Source organism: Anabas testudineus, chromosome 9, assembly GCF_900324465.2.
Source record: "Anabas testudineus chromosome 9, fAnaTes1.2, whole genome shotgun sequence".
In the NCBI taxonomy this organism is placed as follows: Eukaryota; Metazoa; Chordata; class Actinopteri; order Anabantiformes; family Anabantidae; genus Anabas; species Anabas testudineus.
In genome coordinates, this window is record NC_046618.1 from 7,452,075 (window position 1) to 7,474,136 (window position 22,062).

The window sequence follows — 22,062 nt, forward strand, 5'->3', positions numbered from 1 at the left end:
AATTCTGTGAAACTGGCCTGGAAGAAATGATGGTCCCTTTCATAGTTTGTTGCGCCACCTTTTAGGGCAACCACTGCAATCGAGCATATTCTATAACTCTCAATGAGACTTCTGCACCTGTCAACAGGTAACTTTGGCCCACTTGTCTCAGGTTTGAAAGGTGCTTACTTACTTAAGACTGCATGTTTCAGCTCTTTCCACAGATGTCCAATAGGATTTAGGATCAGGACTCATAAAATGGTCACTTTGTTCTCAGTCATTCTTAAGTGTTTTTACCTGTGTAAAAACACTGTGTATTATCCTGTTGGAGGAACATGAGGTGTGACTGAGACCAAGCTTTCTGACACTGGGCAGCAAGTTTTGCTCCAGAATGCCTTAAAAGTCTTGAGATTTCATTGTACCCTGCACAGATTCAAGACACCCAGTGCCAGATGAAGCAAAGCAGCCCCAGAACATAACAGAGCCTCCTCCATGTTCCACAGTCTACTTTTTTTTGTGTGCTTCATTTTTGCGTCTGTGAACATAGAGCCTATGTAACTTGCCAAAAGTTCCAGTTGTTCCTCAGCTGTCCAAAGGACATTCTTTCAGAAGCTTTGTGGTTTGTCAATATGCATTTCTTTATTATTTGCTTTCAACAGCGGAGTCCTCCTCAGTCATCTTCCTTAACTCCACTTTGGCTCAAAAAGTGGCAGATGGTGTCTCTTTAGTTTTCTGTGGTCCATGTTCAGTGTCGTACACACGATGATACCAAACTGCACAGTGACCACTTTTCACCCTTTAGACAGACTGACTGATTACAAGTTTGAAGACACCTGTGAAACTAATTACAGAACACACTTTAGTTCAACATGTCCCTATGGTCACATTATTTTCAATCTTATTTAGGGGTACCATCATTTTTGTCCAGGCCAGTTTCATTAGTCAGATGAGTTCATTTTTAGTACATTTTGATTTATTACATTTGTCAGTTTCAAGTTATTTCAGTGACCTTTGTGGGTTTTTCTTTCTTTAACAGAAGGGTACCAACATTTGTTTCACGTCTGTATGTGAGACTCCTGATGTGACGCAGATCAGCACTGAAATCAGAAACACTTGTAAGTAACATAGTATATTTACTCAAGCACTATTCTTACTAAATACCATTTAGATGTACGTGAACCTTAAAATTGTACTTTTCAGCTTTATTGCTACTTACTTTTTGCTGGTGTAGATTCTTATAAAAAATACACATCAACTAATAAATCATGTATTATAATGAACTACCCACCTGTCAGAACATAACAATGAAAATCAGAAAGTGAAATCAGCTCCACTTTTGCCAAGTTTCTATACAAACAGAGATCTCTGACATGTATGTGTCTTAGTTACTAACAATCCTCTGTCATAATGATCACCTTCGGGTTAAACATTTTTGTTATAAACAGCATCAGTTCAATACTCTTAGTGTAGTACTTGAGTAAAGAATTTTCAGTGGTATTTTTAGGAAAGTACATGCTGTTTTACTTACTCAGTTTGTGTACTGTTACTGCCACTACAGGAAATCAGCACTTGGAACCAGCAGAAACATCTGTAACCGTTTAATGCTTTTGTTTTACCCAAGTAAATGAAGCAATTCACAGATCTGTACATGAATCTCTACTTTCTGCAAGATGTAACTGTATTTTTCTGACTGCACGTCTTAAAAATTCTGTTTATTATGCAGGAACAAAAACGAAAAAGTGTCCAAATTGGACCCTAATACTTCCTCCTCCCCTTTGCCTCATTAGTCAATGCCAGTTACAGTAATAAGGGACTTTTTAGGACACTCTTCCTATTTACACTGTCGCTGCCCTCTGTATGACTTTAGATTGTGTGTGGGCTGAAACTTAATTCTTAATCCAGTGTCTAGGTTGATGGATGAGTCAGGAAATATCAGTCTGTGTTGAATTTCACTGAGTCACCTGTCAACAGAAACCAGGTATATAATCATAGGTGTAATCAGTAACATGAGTTATTAGGTCTGTTCCAGCTGTAACAGTGACGCTGCATTACAGACATTACATCTGTGCTTTACCTGCTGTGAAATTAACAAACATTTTGCTTAATTAGCAACTGGACATAATATTGTTATATGGTTAAGTGCCTCCTTTTTACAGACGTTTTACAGCAGCTAATAAAATTAACATTCATCAATCAGTTGGTTCAATGTTGGTACTCACATTAGTGCTCTATTTCTGTGTTTCATTACTATTTACACCGTACGCTGCCAACAGCACTGTTACACGGCATTACAAACTACTAATCTTTTAACATTGTTTTGCTCTATTTTGTGAATAAAACTGAGTTGTTGTGATCCGAGGTTGTGATCATTTGCTGCCACACAGAGAAATTTAAAAATCATGAATCTCTCTAATATGAATAAAATTCTTAAGGAATCATGAATTTATTCCAGAAAAGTCAACATATCCAGGACAAAAAAAGTTCTACCCCTATGAAAAATACATTGAGAAATTAAGTAAGACACATGGCTCATCTGGACTTTTGACATTTTCATACTAAAACATAATTCAAAAGTACAAATAGAAAGTAAAAAAATAAAAATACATGCAACTGTTCATGTTCATAAGCAATGCTCACCACCCGAACTTGAACATACAGTGAGTATGAAAAGGGGAGAGAGGGGGGAAAACAAAAAAAAAGTACATTACAATTCAAAATCTGCGTTGCTTATTAGGTCCATAGTCTCCAGGTCCAGGGAGGCCTCTGGGGAAGCCACCCTGGCCTCCTCCAGGCATATTGTTGTTTCCTGGACCTGGCATCATTGGCGTATTCTCAGCAGCCATGCCGGGAGTGCCACCAGCACCAGAATTGCCACCCAGTGAGTTTCTGTTCATGGGCATCCCATGGCCACCCATATGCATCCTCATTTCTTGCTCCCTGTTTTCAGAGAAGTTGCCTCTGAAGCCCTCCTGTTGCCTCTTCATCATCTCCTCGTTGCGCATCCTCATATCCTCCTCTCTCCTTCGCCGGTCCTCCTCCTGACGGAGCTCAGCCTGCTTCCTCTTCTGCACCTCCTGGCTGTGAAGCTCCTCCATCCGCCGCAGCTCCTCCTGTCGCCTCAGCAGGTCCTGCCTCATCAGCATCACCTGGTGCTCATGTCTTGCCGCCTCCATCTCAGCCTCCAGCTTCTCCCGAGCCTCCTTCATGTTGCGGTCGACCATTTCGTACTGCTGCTTCTCCATCTCCATCAGGGCCTTCCAGCGCATGGCGTACTCGTACTCAAAGGAGCCTGGCTGAGCAAATCGAGGTGGTTGCTCACGCTCTTTGTGATACTGCTGGTTTTTGTTTATGAGCTTTTCTGACAGACCCTCCTCTTCGTCAAACTGGTCCATAGGTTCTACTGTAATAGGTCGGGGAAAAGCTGTGAGAAGATAGGCACCATCAGTACACTTATCTAAAGCTTTTCTTGCAGCTGGCTTTGACGTGTACTCTACTATCCCCTTCCCTGTGGGTCTCCCTCTGTCATCCACTATGACCACAGCTCTCTCTATCTGACCAAAGACGGCGAAGGCCTCCTCCAGAAGCTCGTTGGACACAAACTCCGGCAAATTCTTCACAGACAAAGCAGCACCGTGTGTAGCAAATCTCACCCGGATTGGCCTTCCTCTGAACGGGGTATCATCCAGCTCGGCTCTAGCGATCTCTGCTATGATCCTAGTTTCCAGCCGGATGAAGCCGAAGCCTCTCTCCTTGTTGACAAAGATCTCGCTGGCCTTCCCGTACTTGGCGAACAGCTTCTCGATATCATCCTCGGTGACACCGGTTGGTAGGTTTCCTACAAACAGCCTGCTGCGCTGGGTGAAGGTTTTCTCCCCGGGCTTTCTGAAGCTCTGCAGGTCCAGGGTTAAGGCCTCATTGGGGTTGGTCTGCTCGCTGGGCTCAGGCTGCTGGCCGTTGGTGTTTGTTCCACCGGGTTTGTTCTGGTCACCCGGGCGGTTTGGGCCGTGGTTCTGCTGAGGGCCTCTGTTTCCTTGCATATTTGCAAAAGAATTAAAAGCCGAGTGGATGAATCACTCTATTAAAAAGACTCAAACCCTGAGCAGACACTGGCGCACAAAGAGCTGCGAAAATGGCGAAGCTGCGTGCTATCGCGACGCTATTGTGACCTCAATTCAGTGCGACATAAGTACATAAATAAGTGACGTAAATTCTGTGCGCCGATGCGACAAAAACAAAAGGCATTTCTCTGCTTTTGTAACGTGTTATATTATGAATGCTCAGTGAATTACCACTGAGCATTCGTAGGATCGATATAGCTAAGTCATTATCATTAATTTTATTCATTTATGTCCGTTCCCTGTTAGATTTGTGTGCTGGTAGCTAGCTGCTACGCCAATATTTTCTTTCTCGCGAGAAGACGTGTTCGCCTTGAAAAAAAAAACTGTTGATGAGCGGGCGATTTCGCGGGAGTTGTTTCCCTTGCTTGTTGACAGGGAATGAAATCTGTGATATCTGAAGTTATATCAAATTAAACCCGATTTACTGACTACTGACTGACTTCACAGTTGCTAAGGTAAGTTCGTGAACTCTATAACTATGATATAGCTCAGACAGCACTTAACGCTGTTCTTATCTGGCATTAACGTTAGCCTAAACTCTTGACCTGCTAGCATGTTAAAACCACGTTGTAAACATACACGGAAGTCATAACGTCTGTATGCAACAAAATACTCTTTTTAATATCTAGTCCTGTCTTCTTGCTTCGGGACAGTCATGTTCTCCGACCTGAGCGTCCAGAAAGACGGCTCCTCACTGCTTTGCCGCCCTGCATCCGATGACCAGGGGCCGGTGTTTGAGAGGATGTCTCTGACTTACACTCCCTGTTCCGACCACTTCAAAGTTGGGGAACGGAGCTTTAGTCGTCAATATGCTCATATTTATGCAGCACGACTAATGCAGATGAGACCCTTGCTTACGGAGAGAGCTCTGCAGAAGTGGGGTTAGCTTATTTTGTTTCTACATTTGGACAATGAAACATCTGACTAATTTTTTCATATGTTATTAACTTTCGCCCTTTCTGCCCCTGCTAGGTTCAGATGTGGTTATCAGGAGGCTGTGTGATCTTCAGATAGGGGAGCAGTGTTGCATTGTGGGGACCTTGTTCAAGCGAATGGACTTGCAGCCATCTATTCTAAAAGAAATCAGCGAGGAGGTTGGTAGTTAAATTTACCACCTGGCTCCCTGGATAAAATGAATCTGTTGTCATCATGTCAATGTTATAACATGTTTCTGTTCACCTCTGTTTCAGCACAACCTGCTGCCCCAGCCTGCACGGGCCAAATACATCAGTGATGTGGATGAATTGATTCTAGAGGATGAGCTCCAAAGGATCAAACTAGAGGGCAAAATTGACAGAGACAAGTGTGTCACAGGTCGGGGGACACTTTGAGAGAGAGTGACACTTTGTTACTATGATGTCACTAATGGATCACAGTGTGTCTTATGTGGATATAAACATATTCATTTAATTTGTGTCTCAGGTAGTGTTATTGCAATATATGGAGCTGAAAGGAATGATGGCAAGTTCACAGTTGAGGACTTTTGCACAGCTGATCTTCCTATGCAGACACCACGACCTGCACTGAGCTCTGACAGGTGAACACACACTTCCTCAGCTTAAATACCAGCAATTTGAGGTGACAGATTCTAAAAGCCTTTCCTGTCTTTGTCCAGGTTTGTGCTTTTGGCTTCAGGACTTGGTCTTGGAAGTAGTCGGGCTGACAGCATGCTGGGGCTACAGTTGCTGATTGACATGGTAACTGGGCAGCTGGGTGACCAAGGGGAGCAGAGTGGGGCAGCAACAATTTCCAGGGTCCTCTTAGCTGGAAACCTCCTGAGTCAAAACACCCAAGACAAGGATGCATCAACGAAGGTGACAAGCAGTGACTTAAAGATAAAACACATTTACACCTTCCTGTTAGTTGTACTTATTCATAAAACATTCAATGACCTGTTTCTGTTTTGCCAGGCCAAGTACCTCACCAAGAAGACACAGGCTGGCAGTGTAGATGCCATTCGTTTGCTGGATGAACTGCTGCTTCAGTTGGTGGTGAGTATGTCTACTATCCTGTGCGTAGGGTGTGTATGAATATGCAATTTGTCTTTATTCACAATTAATGATATTAAATAATTTTTCATTCATTTTTCATTTTATTAGAAATGTTGTCACTATGTTCACATTTTGTGTTATTACATAGAATTATTAAGCATTTTTACAACATTACTTATCAGCTGTACATGTCCAAATTGACATAAGGTTATGTACTTGACAGATTATGACAGAAAGTGAAGTGTAATACAATTATTATCTACTGCTGTGCATCACTGCCCCTCTTGTAGGCCTCTGTTCCTGTGGATGTGATGCCAGGCCAGTATGACCCCACCAACTACACCCTCCCACAGCAGCCACTCCATCGCTGTATGTTCCCCTTGTCCTCAGTGCACCCCACATTACTGCTGGCTTCCAATCCATACCAGGCTGCCATTGATGGAGTGAAGTGAGCAATACCACACACGCACTTCTTGACATGTAAATTTAACGCTTAATTTGCAGTGAGTGTGCAGATGTGTTTAGAACCTGGTTTTTGTTTGTTTTGTCCAAGGTTCCTGGGCACATCAGGCCAGAATGTCTGTGACATTCAGAGGTACAGCAGCAGGGACAGTCACCTGGAAATACTGGAGGAAACGCTGCGACTCAGACATTTGGCCCCCACAGCCCCTGATACTCTAGGTTTGTCAGACAAATTATTGTAGAAGGCAGACTTTCTGGCTGGTGATGGCTTGGATTTTTCACACTGTTCTATATGCATTTTGTAGGTTGTTACCCATTTTACCAAAAAGACCCTTTCATCTTGGAAGAGTGTCCCCATGTTTACTTCAGTGGCAATGCCCCAGTCTTTGAGTCCAAGCTTATCAAAGGTCAGTGTGTACTCGTAAGAAACTTGTTAGATGGTCACTGTGGTTTTTATCTAAACATCAAAGTATTTTGATTATTTGTGTACTGTTATTACATTTGATTTGATTTTTCTCCTTACTAATGTGCCAGTATATTTTGTTGTCTTCTGTTCCTGGCAGGTACTGATGGGCAGGAAGTCCTTTTGGTTACTGTCCCAGATTTTAACAGCACTCAAACAGTATGCCTGGTGAATTTACGTACTCTTGAATGTGAGCCAGTCACCTTCTCTGCCTTTTCGACTGACGATGAGGAAAGTGAGATGAACATCAGCCATTGAGGAGCACTATCCACAAACGTTCGGGCACCTTTTGGACTATTCATATATATTCAGCAGTCTCTCTTACCTACAGATCAATTCCGCCAACATTTGGCCAAGAATTATGAATTGTTGCTACACCGTTGCTGTCCAATATTATAAAGGTCAAACTGCCTTATAAGACTAGCTCTGTAAGGCTGCACAACTTAAACAAGTCAGGTGACATAAACCAGAAGAGACAGTCATTGCCTTAACAAGCCTTTATTTGAAAAATAATTCTTCTAACAGCTTTTCTGAGTAAACACAACTGAATACTCTTTCTCTCCACTGACACTCTGTTACCAACTGTGATCAAATGCTTTTTAAACCTTTGGTAACTGTTCATACTGTAAAAAAACATTTCTACCATAGATGAAGACTGTAAATAATTCATTTGTATTTTTATGTGCATCCACAATAAACATCTTTTCATGAAGCAGAAAGCATTCATACAAAAGATGAGATGAATAATGAGTCAGAAAAATGCAGTGTGAACTGTCAAACTGAAAGATACCAGTAATTAAATCAGTGAATTTCTGTGAAGAGGCATTTTTCAAGTGTTAAGTAACAGATACACTATACAATTAATGTAGTTAACATTTTGTGCATTCCCATTGCTCATACTGTATATTGTACAAAAGTTTCTCTTTAAACAACAGGCGGTGTGTTTTTGGTTTCATAGTCATCGATCTCGCCCTCGTAGTTATATTCCAGGAGGGTATCTGTGAACCCGTCAGGTGTCGAGGACAGTCCTTCCCCTATGAACCATGGCTCGTACCAGGATGTGGTGATCTCTGGTGTTGTGGGGATTGTGGTGGGAGTTGTGGTTGTGGTGGTGGTTGTTGTTGTTGTTGTTGTTGTTGTTGGGGGCAATGTTGACAATCTTGACATAGTTTTCCCATTTTTACGGCGTTGAATACGAGCTATCCTGATCCTCCTCCTCTGTTCAGGACTGAGCTGTGACAACCTATTGTTGACATCAACCCTGCGCCTGTTGCCATTAACAACTGTGGGATGCTGTGCTCTGGTGGTGCCGTAGCTAAGTCGTATTGGCTTGTTGCCATGGAGTGCCATGATCTGCAGGGAATTTAGGCAAGACACTTTTAGGTTTCAGTAATAAGTGTATGGTCAGAGCACTGTTTGGCAGGACCTTACCTGTTTAATGCGATCCCAGTTGGACTTGGCCAGGTTGAAGCTGCAGGCGGTTGCTCCTGACTGATAACCCACCACACAGAGTTTAGTTACGGGGGAGAAGCCCTCAGCTCGAGCCGTCACACGGTACTCCCCCGGATTCAGCAGCCTCCAGTAGTCTCCGGTGGGAGCTGCAATGGCAAGGGTGCAAACGTTTTACTTGAAGCAATCAGCAGTGAGTGATATTTAATGTCACAGGAGTAAACATGAGAATCAAAGAAAGGAATAGAGCGGAAGGCTTTCACCAGACCTGTTGTGACATCATGGTTTATTCCCTCTACAGATATAGTAGCGTTTCCAATAGGGTTCCCCTGCTGATCCTTCACAATGCCCCTGATGCCGCGATTCACCTGGATAGAGAGGGTGATTAGAGTAAGAGTAGTTACACCTTCTCTCCATTTAGCTTGTTACCATGTCAATATCTCTGTATGTGCACTGAAAACAAGGTGCAGCTGAGGCTGGTGGATATATCGTAGAATACGTATTTTGGTGACCACTGATACCAAATTCCAAACTATTCAGTAGTAGTTGATATATTTCAAGTGAAAACCAGTTAGTCAGAAGATGACCATAAATGGACCACACATTTCTGAAGAAAATTATATCATCCATCAAACAGTTAGTTGGTTGAGATATGTGAGTCTTAACCAGGTGGATGGAGTGACAGACCAAAATTGCAAGCCATAAAGACAGGGGTGATTAAAAACATAGGACTTCAGCTGGTCATTCATAAGGGCCAAAGGGCACAGGATGTGTGTTGAAATTCTCCAAAGCATTGTTCATAAGAGTTCAAGTTAAAAAATACCACCAGATCAATATGTCCTGCAGTATGTTCGAGTAGTCTGTCCCTAGTTAGTCAGCACACTGTACACCACCACTGTGTGAAGTGAGTGAGTGTGAGTCACCTGCTCCATGAAGATGAGCATCGCTTCTCTGTTCTTCTCCCACTCATACGCCAACTCACTCTGGTGAGGGAACTTATCACAACCCAGGAATATGGACAGTTCAAAACAGTTTGTGTGTAGGTAACTGAAGTCATTCATACCTGGGTAGAAACACACAGAGAAAGGAACCTCAGAACCTGTGTTGCACATATTGTCCACCAGAGTGTGTTATAAACAAATGCTGTCAGTTCAAATAAGCCTAGTGGCCTCTACTTACTGCCTGTGATTGGCTTCCATTTGGCCCGGTTGACGATGCCCAGGCCCCCTGCAGCAGTGTCTCCGTGGCAGGAGCTGAGGTAGTTGTGTGTCATAGTCAGGTGTGTGGAGGCATAGGAAACAGCTAGCCATCTGAAGAGGGACTCGTCTGCAATCACCCGAGCCTCATCCTCGGGTTCAGCATACTGATGGCCCGTGCTCCTTTCTCTGTCGTCCTCCTCCTCTTCTCTGTGGCCATAACCTTGATTGTAGCTGTGATCATAGCCTTGATCGTAGCCATGATCGTAGCGTTGTTCATAGCGTTGTTCATAGCCGTGCTCATAGCCGTGATCATATCCGTGTTCGTACCGGTTGTCACTGCCATGACCCCTCCACTCCTCCTCTGGCTCGGCGTATCCCCTACTTCTCCAGTCTTCCTCTGGCTCCTCGTGGTAACCCATTCCCCACTCTGTCCCCTCAAAACCGTCTTCCTCATACCTGTAAGAAGTGAGTCTACTTGAGCTGTTTGACTGTTGCTGAGTGCTTCATGGACAGTTAAGCAGGAGGAAAGGGATGTGCATTTTTAACTCAGAAAATTAATCATCAATGTGTGTGAAGCAATGAAAGGGTAAGTCATACTGTCTCTTCTTGCGGCTGTGGGGTTTCTGGTTCTGGGCAGGCTTGTTGAGACGTAAGCTGTCATAAGGATAGGCCACAATGGTCTCCCCGCCCTGGAAGTTCGCACCCAACACAAATGGATGGCTTCTCATCCAGGAGATTATGGCTCTGGTTTCCACAGCAATCTGGAACAAAAACAGGAAGATCGTAATCATACACAGGAGGAAAAACCAGTGTAAGATCAGTTACTTTTGTTTGCCGAGTAGACCAAAAAGCACAATCCAAAGATTATTTGCATCTGTTGTAGAGGAAAATACAAGAGCTCTTAATCAGAGATATTTTGTCCTCAGCAGTTATGATCAGCTTACTCTAAGACACTATAATTACTTTTTCCTTACTGAGCTATTAGTTTCTAAATTGTCTGGTATTGGCACGTGATGGTTGGGGGTGAGTTTGGGCACCATGCCCTTATCTTCAGCATCCCACAATATGTTGTTCAGGTCTGGGAAGTTCTGGAAGATGTCAAAGCCGTCGTTAGTGAAGTGTCCTGTCGTCCAACTACTTAGCTCTGGTCCCTGTAGAGGATAAATTAGAAATCACTTTAGACCACACGCATACTATGATTCGTTGGCATTTCCTGTTTTTGTTTGTCAGTTAAGTAGAAAGATGATGTTTTTTCTATCACTGACCACTTCAAAAGCTTCTTCATGTCCGTCAGGATTAACCGAGGGCACCAGGTGGATGCGTATTCCCTCCACCAGCTGCTGGGCTCTGGGGTTTCTGTCTTTGTACTCTTTGCACAGGTACTGCATGAGAAGTAAGAGCATCTCCCGGCCCACCGCCTCGTTTCCATGGATACCTGCTGTGAAGCGGAGCTCCGGCTCACCTGCGGAGGTAGACAAACAAGATTGTAGTTTGTCTCTACACCATAATCTGCTGACTTCCACCTGGTGTTATTAGGATTTACAGGAATCATCGGTGGTGTCATGGAGGCCCAGCAGTCCTCAGGGTTGAATTTTAGTCAGTCAGCCTTTCAGACAGTTCATAATAATAAATACATGTCGAATATTGTTTTGATATTGATAGCATATAATAGAATACACTGCAATATAAGCAATGTAAGTGTCAAAAAACTGCTCTGCTTGTTTCATGGTCATATGAACGCATCCCCACCTATTTCGTGCTCCGTGGGGTTTCCGGAGATGACCATGGCCATGATTTCCCGACCCTTGGAGCTGCGGCCCAGGCTGTAAAGGCTGGTGATGTTGGGACACTCTTCATGTACTGACTTCATAAGCTGAACAGTAAAAGTGCAAAGTAGGTTACATTGGTGTTAGTGTGGAAAGCTCATGTTGCCCTCTGGTGGTTGAAATAATTAAGTTAGAAGTAATAAGCACTCTGGTTTGGCTTTAATATCAGTTTGTATTAACATGAAGTAAAGCAGGCCGACTAGTCCAATGTTATATTGTTTCACACACATTATTTCAGTTTAGTCCTTTGGGAATATAACAAAACCCAGCACAAGTTCAGGTGTTTGTGTGCAGGCATACTCACTGCAACCATCTCTGAGTAGCTGTGATGTTTGAACTTCAAATAATCCACTGGAGTCACTTCATTTTGCCTGTACTGCACATCAGCTGGATCTGTGCGAGAGAGAAAGGAACAAAAATGAATTGTTAATTTTATTTTAATGCTTTGATTATGTTTGCATAAATGTAATGTATGTGTTTGTGAAGCTCACCAGGCAGAGGGCAGCCTAACACCTCCAGCCTCATGCACAGGGAGCCGTTCCAGCTCTGGGGGATGATTCGGATGTAGCGGGCCACAACTGGCTCTGCCAGCTGGTTCATCACTGGAGTGTCCATATCACTGTTTCCAAAGAACAACTAAAACATGAGGGGAGAGATGAGAGGAGAGTGAGTCAGGAAGGAAGGAGCCAAAATACACAGTGCCATAAGTGCCATACTTTTAGGTGAACCTACCCAGTCAGCATATCCATCATGGATGGTGGTCCATTCTCTGCTGTCATTGCTGAAAGCCAGGTAGTAGGACGTCACAAAGTCGCTCCTGAGAAGAGACAGCATGACAGAAATATGTTAAATGTGGAAATGAAAGACAAATTCATTCATGTGTTTGTGTACTTACTCATTCAAGGAGTCTCGTCCCTGGGTTATGACCCCTGTAAACTCTGTATCCCTGCGAGCATCTATCTCAAACCAGTGAATCCTGTCCTCTGAGTTTGCACACCATGCCCCACCTCTCATGTTATCCTCATCCTCAGAGCCCTGGGAACCACAGAGACCAAAAAACATGCTGCTGAGTACCAACGCAGACACATCTACAGTGCAAACTGAAAGAAAATATGCACTGACATGCAAGCCATTGAAATTCAGATGGCTTGAAGCAAAAGATCAGCAATGGTAATCAGAACAATACTAATAAGCTTCCACCACTAAGCTGATAAAAAGATTCCTAGACCATAAAGATGGGTAACCATAAATTGTCAAAGCAGCTAATGGAAGTGACAGCAATACCTATTATTTCCTAACATGTGGCCGGTAGCTGGTGTTTATTTCAAAGCCTGGCAGAATGTAAGTGATAGCTGAAGTCTATATAAATAAGTTTTCCGACTGAGGAAGCCTTGCACTGATTGCTGTGTACCTGCATGTTGAGGCGCGCCCTCTGAGGTGCAAACCTATACTGAGACATGGACGAGGCTGAAAGCTGGTCTGACTCGATCTTATGGGACTCCATCCCCAGGGGAGGGCACTCTGCCACGTACACACACACACACACACACAGCAGAGAAAATCAAATATAAATTGAATTAGTAAAGCTCGTGCATTTCTTCTTTGGATTTGGACACTCTCTTTGGGATAATCTTACTCTTTGGCTCTTTGAAGACACGTGGACGGTTCTTGGCTCGATCCTCTGCCTCCTTTAGCTTCTGCGCTCTCTCTGGCAGAGGTCAGAAAAACAGTCTTAATGCAAAATAAATTGCACTGTCTTGGCTGAATATTCTCTCTCTCTTACTCTGCCCAGAAATGATCTAGGAACTCATCACTATTTTGGAGATGTTGCATGCCAAGAATCCCTAAAGAGGACCAAGAGGGCTTGAGTGTAGTGGAAAAAAGGCCAGATGTTGTGATTTCCCTCCCACTCCAAGTGTGTTCTAATCAACCCTAGATCATCCCGACCCATACCGTGACACAAAGAACAAAAATAGGATGAGTGCCTGAAGTTGTACAACGGGAAAGATGCTGCAAGCTCTCTCACTCACTGTACGCACATGCACAAGTGGGCATGTGGCACATGGGGTGCATGCATGGATGTGCCGACACACGTCTGTTTTTTTTTTTGTGTGTGTGTGTTACAGACGACGGTGGAAGCCTCATAAAGATCTGAACTTTTGCTCCAAGACTGCAGCGATCCATGCACACAGGAAGTGCCCTATTGACACCAATTCCGACAGTATTATATATCATCAGCTTCAGGCTTCACTGCGTAACCACCAGCTAACCTCAGTAATGCAGAAGACACGTGGCAAGAAAGAGCTGAATGCAATACGAATTAATTAGACCCTCAGTCACTGGATTCTGCCATATTATCTCTTTCTTTACCACTGAGTCTGATCCAGCTTATGTGGATCCATCTCCGCTGACCTCCCACTCACCCTCTTTGCTTTCAGTCAGCTTACGAGAGGTTTCTGAACTTTCTGCAGGCCTGATCTCCATTTAGTTATGGAGCAATGAACTTTTGTTTCTGTCATGCAAGTTTAACTAAATACCAAATATCCTGTGGTGTAAAATTACATCTGCTTTCAATTACAACACAAATTTGATCCAAAGGAGCAAACAAACAACTTTGATGTGTTACCTTCGCACCATTGTCACAGGCTGTGCTTTTTGCCACATTAGCACATATTTGTATATGTAACCGACATGATTAAGTGGTGTAAGCGAAGAAAAAAAACCCTTTACCTCTCTCTTCCCTCTCTCTTTCTTTATTTGCTCTCGCTCTCTCTTTCTCCATCCATTTTTCATTCATCTCATCTTCTTTCCTCCCTGCAGAAAAAGAAAATCATGCATAATTTGAAAGAAATACACCAGAGCAACGTACATAGTAAAAAGGTTACAAAGGATTATTCATAAATCTGGAAAGTTATGACTTTTTTCCCTTTTCATGCTGTTTGTTTTGTTGGCAGGAAGTGTCAAAGCTGCTTTACCAGTGGGTATAAAACATTTCAACACGGCTCTGATTCACGTGTGTCTGTGAGCTTACTCATTCCGTAGTCGTCATAATCATCGTACCAGGTAACCTCGTATGGAGGAGTGGCTGTGGGTTCCTCTGCGTAAAAACAAACAGTCAGACAAGTCATTCAGAAAGAAAAGACTCAGTGGCATTGCTGCATTACGAGTGAAATTTTAAGACATCACATGATTTATTCTGCAAAGTTTTACAGGTCAGTCCAGCCCTGATTTATGTAACCACAACAAGTGTTCTCTGTTTGGATGCAACTGCAACGACTACCATGTAATTACACTGTTAAATCTTTCATTTATATTTATAAGACTCATTGTGGGATCATAACACGGCTGTGCTCTGATGACAGAGCGTATTTTCACTCCACAACAAACGTATGGAAAGTTTTGTTGACCCTGTAACCCACCCACTCCTAAAGGAAAGTAGGGCAGGACAGCTCACAGACATACTTTAATGTTATCCCCATGTGCTGACAGCCTGAAGGCACAGATGGTATGAACATTTCATCTGCAGCTCAACTCCAGAGAGATGTTTTATTAGTTACTAAATAAGTGAAGACTTGACCTATAAATTGATGGGTGTAAATTGAATTTCTAATTTGCGACAGCAGTTACCTGGTAGAGTTTCTACTATGATTTCAGGGCTGACCTCTTTACCATCAGGGAACGGAAGGTTATCTGGTGTCTCATCTGCGGAAGTGGGAAAAGCAAAACAATTAACAGTGTGTACTATGTGGGTCAGAAGCAGACCGAGAAACAGGAGAACGTAACAGAGGAGACGGGACGGGCCAGAATCAGTGGAATCAGTGGAAATGCTGGAAGAGCAGACGTGCAGTATAGTATGATGGAAACACATAAGTACAGATCCTGTCCAGTCCAGACAGGTTCCACACAGCCAAATGAAACACTGTTTCCAGCTCCTGATCATGTGGAAACAATTGTTCTGTCGCTGCTGACTACAGGTGGACAGAGGCTGGAGGAGATGGCAATGGTCATAAACGGTTTTGAGCATTAACCTAAGTCTACAAATTAGATTAGAGTAAGCTGTGCAGCTGTGGTGAAGGTTCACGCTGCATTTCTGCATTTAGAAGATTGTGTATTCAGTAAATGCTTGTTGCTTTTCTTTTTAGCTCTCTGAGCTTCTCCACTTTCACAGAGAGGACTTTCTCTGCATAAACAACCACTATTGCACAATCCAATTTGACTAAATCCTTTTTAAAAATTTCTTAAACCTAAATTTGGTTTAAATCCAAATTTATTTTAATTTTGTTCTTTTTGTGGTGGCGTCTGATCCTGTTCATGTTTAATAAACTGTCACCCCACAAATGTCTTCAATCAAAACAAAGCACAGAGAAGTAATAACTCAGACATACATGTGGCGTCCCAGTAATCGCTGTCATCTGTCCCAACCTTTCCATCAACCTCAGGGGCAGGAGGTGTTGGTTCCACCTCTTTCCAGCTGTCATATTTATCAGTCACAGGATTGTATGGTTCTTTCTCATCTGGTTTCCAGTAGTCATCATAGTTGTCGGGTGTTGGTGCAGGTGGTTCTTTCTCATCTGGTTTCCAGTAGTCATCATAGTTGTCGGGTGTTGGTGCAGGTGGTTCTTTCTCATCTGGTTTCCAATAGTCATCATAGTTGTCGGGTGTTGGTGCAGGTGGTTCTTTTTCCTCTGGTTTCCAATAGTCATCATAGGCGTTTGTTACAGAAGCAGTTGGGACTTCCTCCTCTGGCTTCCAGTAATCGTAAACATCTGTGATCGGTATCTCGGGCTCAGACCTGGACGGTGTGGGCTCAGGCCCCCAGTAGTCATCCTCCGATTTCCAGTAATCATTGTCTGACAGAGAAAAAGATAGAAGGGCTGACTGACTGTGGGCTCACATGGTGTCTACATATTATTATGTTTTATAGTTCTCAAATTTGCATTTATAGATTTTTCACTCTTTGTATTTATACAAAACTACAAAAAAACTGAGTGACCTTCAGTGCAGGACTTAAAATTTCCAAGGGACTGTTGAGAATTATTATTAGGCAAGAAAGAAAGGTCAGATTAAAGAGAGTTATTTAATGGTTGGTAGATTCAGATGCTGTGTGTTAATGCTAGTAGCAGCAAACCAGCCTTAATGTGGAAAATGCGTCAAATTCTGCTTTCAATTCTTCACATTTAGCTTTTTTTAAGGAAGTTACCATGGGTGGATTCCAAATCAAATATTAATAATGCTGTGAAGACTCTTCCACAGGAAACTAAAACGTAAGATTGAATCCTCCTCCACTCCCACCTCACTGGTTTTCTTACAGTCCCTAACAATGTACCACTCACCAACATCAGGATAGGGGTAGTCAGTGTACGGCTCCGTGGGTGGTTCAGTTGGGATGGCTAGAGGCAGCACAAAGACACAAGGTCAGCAACATTCATTACTGTCTTTTAAGTACAAACACTGCTTATTAGTCTACTCTGTCATGTCCTCACGTGTGGTGGTAGGTGGTAGAGTTGTAGTTGTTGTCTTCTTGTCCTTCTTCTTTCCCTTCTTGTCAGCTTTGGGCTTTTTGGTAGCGTTGGGGTCTTTTGGCTCTTTGTTCTTCTTCTTGTCCTTCTTCTTTTTGCCCTCTTCTGGTGCTCTTTTCACCCTGCCCAGAAAACCTGGAAAGACGAGGAGAAGCAAAACTTGGAGAGTGACTCACTCTTATGTAGAAAATGAACTATGTATTAATGTAACAATATATTCACATGTAAATGACATTACATTATCATACAGCTATAACTGAGCATTAAATGTTTGTTTGTTTCCTGCAAAGTCAAAATGTAACACAGCTGTCGGGACATCCAGACAGACAGATGCATTTCAGTGGTCGCATGAGGACCATCAGCATTTCCTTCTGAGGTTGTCTAAAGTTCTGAGCCACTTTCATGGAAAACACTGCTCTGTTTCCATTAGTTGTACTCTGTTAACCACAAGTGAGTTTTAATGACACAAAGTCTGTCCAGATACTCAGAAGAAATATCAATCTCAGCTTAGCAGCACAACTTACCACTCAAGAATGAATCAGGGTGAGGCATTAAAGAGTTAGTTTGGACTGGTGGGTGTGACATCTGAAGCTTATTTAGAAAGCTCCAGAGAAGAGGTTAGTTCCTCACATCCGTTACTCCTCAAAATTCAGTCCTCCAGCATGAATGTACACTACAATCACGCAAGGTTACAGTATGAAAACTGTCTGACAGATATTTGACCTTTTCTTGTCAGGTGTGCCTGTTCAGTGTATTCGCTGCTGTAGTAGGGGACAGGTGAGCGCCCGGACTTGTTTAAGTGTGTCGGAGCTGTCAGACACTGAAGGAGCGGGCATCTCTGTCTATCTTTGCTCTTGCATGTCGTGTCATATCTGACCATACCCAAACAGCTTTGATGTCTTGTCTGTGTAACATATTTAAAATTTGAATTTCTCCACTCACCTGTCTTCGCAGCCTCATCTGTGTGTCTCTTGGCTTTATTGCTGTCTCTCAGTGGGTGTGGGTCCTCTGCAAGTCCTTGCTCCCTGTTAGGGTCATCCAGGGACTTGTTTTGCAGCTGGTCCCCTGCCTGCCTCTCCCCTTCTCCCGTCTGTTGCAGAGAAACTATCCCCCCAGCACTCTCCACCCCTCTGGGGATCCAGAGGCAGCACAGGGCCAGCAGAGCTACAGACACAACCACAGTCTGGCTTTTCATACCTGCTGCTCTTCCAACTGCAGAATCCTTTGGTTTGGAGTTTTTCTTTTGTCCGCCGCCCAATGCTCGATCCAAATTATCCTCCACAAGATTTATATGTCACCCTTTCTTCTCCTGTGCTCTTTCCACGTGATCCACACTTTTACTCCAGCAGGGAGATCTCTGCAGCTCCACACATACCCACAGCCACAGTGTCAACCAGGCTCACACTGGGCTAGACGGAGATGGATTGGGAGGGGGGTAGGGACAGGCACGGAAGGAAGGGAGGTGGGTTATAGAGAGAGGCAGAGCAAAGCAGCAATCCAGTCAAATGAATATACTTGGTTCCTAATTGCCCTTCAGCTACGGTCAGCTGAAAAAACAGCGTAAAGCTAGAGGATCCCCTTCACCTGGCTGACGAGTCGGAACAGGTGCCAGACTCAGACAGGATGAATGGGCAGGTGAGGCCCTAAACTCCTGGGTGGTTGGGGAAAAAGAGTCTTGCTTCTTTTCGTCTGCAGCTCCTGCTGAATTCCTCTGCGGAGAGCTTCAGCCCTGCACACTCACCACACAGCAAAACAGCAGGAGTGAGGAGTGACTCCCAGGATATTGAATTCCACAAAAGGAGGAGGATAAGAAAGAGGCAAAAGGAGGAGGATGGGGGGGGGGGGGGGGTTTCTGCGTGTGTTAACAAAACCAAACACCGCTAATCATTAGTGAGAGGAATTCAAGGAAAATGAAAACAGGCAAGAGAAGAACATGAATTGTTTCTCAGCCCAGAACTCGGTTAGGAGTGGGTCTTTGCTTTCCAACTCGTCTCTGTGGTGCTCACTCGTTCTTTCCTCAGGTCTTTGCATAGCTCGCTTGCTTTGTTCTGGAGAAAACGTTATGGCACAGGGGCCGCAGAGGTGCACGTACACACATACAGGACGAGAGAATTGTTTGAGCAGATGAATTAAAACCCTTAAAGATCTGGGGGTTATCCGCCTCCTCCTCTGTCCATTATTTGGAGATCCTGTCAGAGAGCTTTCAAATACTGGATGTGTAGTATAATTTACCACCAGTCTAGCCAAAGTAAACTTCTGTTCCTTCCTAGTAATCCAGAGCCGCCTATTCACAGTGAAGAATACGATATGATGTGATGACAGAGATTGTCAGAATTCTCAACAATCACATTTTCAATTCTAACCTTATTTAGAAACAGTGCAGTAAATGTAAGTAAGAACATGAAAACTGCGCATCAGTTCTAGGAAAAGGCTGTTTTGTTCCCCCACTTAAGCAGCCATTTCTACGACAGTGACCTCATCTCAAGCTTTCGTCCCAGTTTCCAAAAAACTCCATCACCACCTGTATTCTTCCATGACAGGAAGTTCAATACGCAGAAATGCCAGAAGTAGAAGCGTTAATTAAGTAATAAAAACACTGTACAGTGCACTGACGTTCGCTTGAATCTACTTTGGCAGTCATAACAATGATTTTCTTCCAAATGGGTTTCAAACTGGGATAATATGCAGACAAGACAAGCACACGCACGCACACACACACACACGGCTGCACTGCAAAATCCAATCATATCAATGGGGACATGACTGTGAAGAATGCAACAGATTATTCAGGCTACAGTGGCCGTGCAGAGTCACTTTTTACTGGCAATGACGCAGACACATGCAGGGGAGCTAGACGGGAATGTGTTTTCTTTGAACTCTATGTAAACATATATAAAGACAAGTTAAAGCATGGAAATCAATTCATAAGACTCATAAAACATGTAAATGTAAGACAGACAGAATAGTTAAGGAAAAAAATAAGAAACATCTGTTATCTAGTGGAGGGAAGAATGTTTTGAAACTGGATTTCAGTACATTTTTGGAAATTCTTGCACAAATTCTTGAAGACATCAGGGCATTGAACTAGCTTCATTAAAGAGAAACTGTGTAAGTGAAAATTTACAGTGTTTTGTCGCTTCAGTGGTGAACAAATGTTCTGTGTTTTAATTCACTGAATAATGAACTAATGTAATTAAATCTCAGATCATACAGCACACAACACTGTCAGGGGCCATTGTGTTTGCATAGTATGTACATTCACTTCTAATACTTACAGTTGGCTGCTTATATGATGAGCATGAGCACTAGACAGCCTTGAAGTAACTTACACATTGAGCACTTACACATAGACCAGGACACTTTACAGAGTTTGGTTTTAACAGACTTGACATCACTTTTACGTGCATCTGTAAATCTCTATAGGTCAGCACAAGAAGAGCGGTATGCATTAAGTGCACAGCCTCGAGCTGAGCGTCTGCATCTACTGGGCAGGAAACAATGACATCAGAGAGCGAGAGGGAAAAAAAAGTAGAGAAGAAGAGAGTTGGGGGAGGGAAGTCGAGGGTAAGAGTGAGAGAAAAATCCTGTAATCCAGCAGGCTCACTAGGTACAAATGGAAGCAGGTTTATAAAACTCCATCCGGCTCTTCTCTTCATTTTCACTAGGTACCCAAATGCATTAACACTGCAAAAGGACATGTGATACATGGCAGCTGTCAGTGTACTACATTAATAACACTTTAAAGGGCACCTGATTATTGTAATTGAAAGTCGTTATTGTATTTGTCCTTTGCTCTCTACTCAGACTGCTTGCACATTATATAATGCTAATACAAGCACTGAGAGCCCAGCAGCAGCAGTAGAAGAAAAAAATTTGTTTATGGAACTGTGATTTTGACTGGAATCATTTTCCGACCTGACTATGCTGTGATTCAGCAGATACACCACAGCCCAGTCATCTGGTGCTGTGGGAATGGAGCCATGAGTCTGATTTAGCACAGATGTAGAAACACGCAGCGCAAAGATTCCTTTGGAAACATCCCAACTTTATTGAACCACGACCAAAATCCCCCTTTCTCTGATCAGCTGCTAATATTTCAACTGAAGTGGACTAATGTCGAAATTAGCTTTAAACGATGTTTAAGTGACTTGTTTTCCTGATGAAAGATGAAGCAGAGACTGAAAACGTGTATAAATCTGGGAGTACAGACAGTGTCTACACAGCCTGCCAATATTGGTGTGCCTCCCTAATGATGCAGCATCAGAAAAACGTACTAGGTTCACTTAAAACTAAACAGTCAAAGGGAGAGTAAATAAGGATCAAGCTTAAATTTCACAGGAGTAACCGAACACTGCTCTAAAAGCTAAAGCACCGACAATTTAGTGGCAGCATATTGTAATGTATAAAATAGATCAAAGTTTAGCTTCTGCAACTGAACATGTTTGCTGATTATTTGTGTTGTGTACATGGTGATATTTTACAATACTACTACAATACAGAAAACACCATGTGAATTAAGTAGCACCTTTAGACTGATACACCGCTCACAGTCGTAGTCATTTCAGAAGAAGATCTACCAAAGTGTGCACTCTAGTGGCTGAATTACTGAAAAGCTAATGTCAATACAAATATAGCTTGGACTAACAGTCCAAAGCAATTTCAGAATGCTCAAAAAATAGCAATAATAAAATCTAAAAAATAGAAGTGAGAAGAACCAGATCATCTAGTTGTTTAAGAAAAAAATCTTTTTAAGCCTCTGAAATTTAAAATGTGCTGCTTCCTATGTTTTTCCATTACTTCAATTTGATTGATTGAAAACAGACATTTGGTGTCAGCTTGGGCTTAAAGGACCACTAATGACTGCAGGTGGTACTGAGAAACCTTCAAGATCTTGAAAAGAAAAAAAAAAGAATAAAATATCTAGGCCATCTGCTCTTTGTCAACTTAAACTGACAATGGCATTGTGCAGTTTGACACCTTCATATAATTTTCTGCCAGTAAAAAAGGATTACAATACAGCACAAATATATTGAAAACTATGTAGGAATAAGATCAA

At 42.9% G+C, this 22,062-nt stretch overlaps 3 protein-coding genes across 4 annotated transcripts; 1 reads left to right on the top strand and 2 right to left on the bottom strand.

Annotated features, from left to right (window-relative positions):
* Positions 1 to 2,398: 2,398 nt before the first annotated feature.
* nono (non-POU domain containing, octamer-binding) lies at positions 2,399 to 4,145 on the bottom strand. Its single transcript, XM_026342701.1, has one exon. The coding sequence runs from the start codon at positions 4,014 to 4,016 to the stop codon at positions 2,691 to 2,693; it is 1,326 nt and encodes a 441-aa protein (XP_026198486.1). The 5' UTR covers positions 4,017 to 4,145; the 3' UTR covers positions 2,399 to 2,690.
* Positions 4,146 to 4,255: 110 nt separating this feature from the next.
* Positions 4,256 to 7,367, top strand: pold2 (polymerase (DNA directed), delta 2, regulatory subunit). The gene is made up of 11 exons (XM_026342700.1): positions 4,256 to 4,552; positions 4,751 to 4,978; positions 5,070 to 5,191; positions 5,288 to 5,411; positions 5,520 to 5,634; positions 5,713 to 5,911; positions 6,008 to 6,088; positions 6,379 to 6,536; positions 6,642 to 6,769; positions 6,856 to 6,957; positions 7,114 to 7,367. The coding sequence occupies exons 2-11, from the start codon at positions 4,753 to 4,755 to the stop codon at positions 7,269 to 7,271; spliced, it is 1,413 nt and encodes a 470-aa protein (XP_026198485.1). The 5' UTR covers positions 4,256 to 4,552; positions 4,751 to 4,752; the 3' UTR covers positions 7,272 to 7,367.
* A 128-nt stretch (positions 7,368 to 7,495) lies between these two features.
* Positions 7,496 to 18,767, bottom strand: si:ch1073-459j12.1 (inactive carboxypeptidase-like protein X2). Of its 2 annotated transcripts, XM_026342699.1 has the most exons (23): positions 17,949 to 18,767; positions 16,971 to 17,141; positions 16,821 to 16,877; positions 16,059 to 16,337; positions 15,873 to 16,001; positions 15,115 to 15,189; positions 14,519 to 14,584; positions 14,218 to 14,301; positions 13,124 to 13,195; positions 12,899 to 13,008; positions 12,383 to 12,522; positions 12,220 to 12,304; positions 11,979 to 12,123; positions 11,792 to 11,880; positions 11,411 to 11,534; positions 10,927 to 11,123; positions 10,636 to 10,812; positions 10,259 to 10,422; positions 9,642 to 10,117; positions 9,386 to 9,525; positions 8,731 to 8,830; positions 8,445 to 8,611; positions 7,496 to 8,366 (listed from the first exon to the last, which is right to left on the bottom strand). In XM_026342699.1, the coding sequence occupies exons 1-23, from the start codon at positions 18,199 to 18,201 to the stop codon at positions 7,938 to 7,940; spliced, it is 3,729 nt and encodes a 1,242-aa protein (XP_026198484.1). In that variant the 5' UTR covers positions 18,202 to 18,767; the 3' UTR covers positions 7,496 to 7,937. The 2 variants fall into 2 exon arrangements, with proteins under 2 accessions (XP_026198484.1, XP_026198483.1); XM_026342698.1 differs by having other exon boundaries at positions 15,873 to 16,337.
* Positions 18,768 to 22,062: the final 3,295 nt, after the last annotated feature.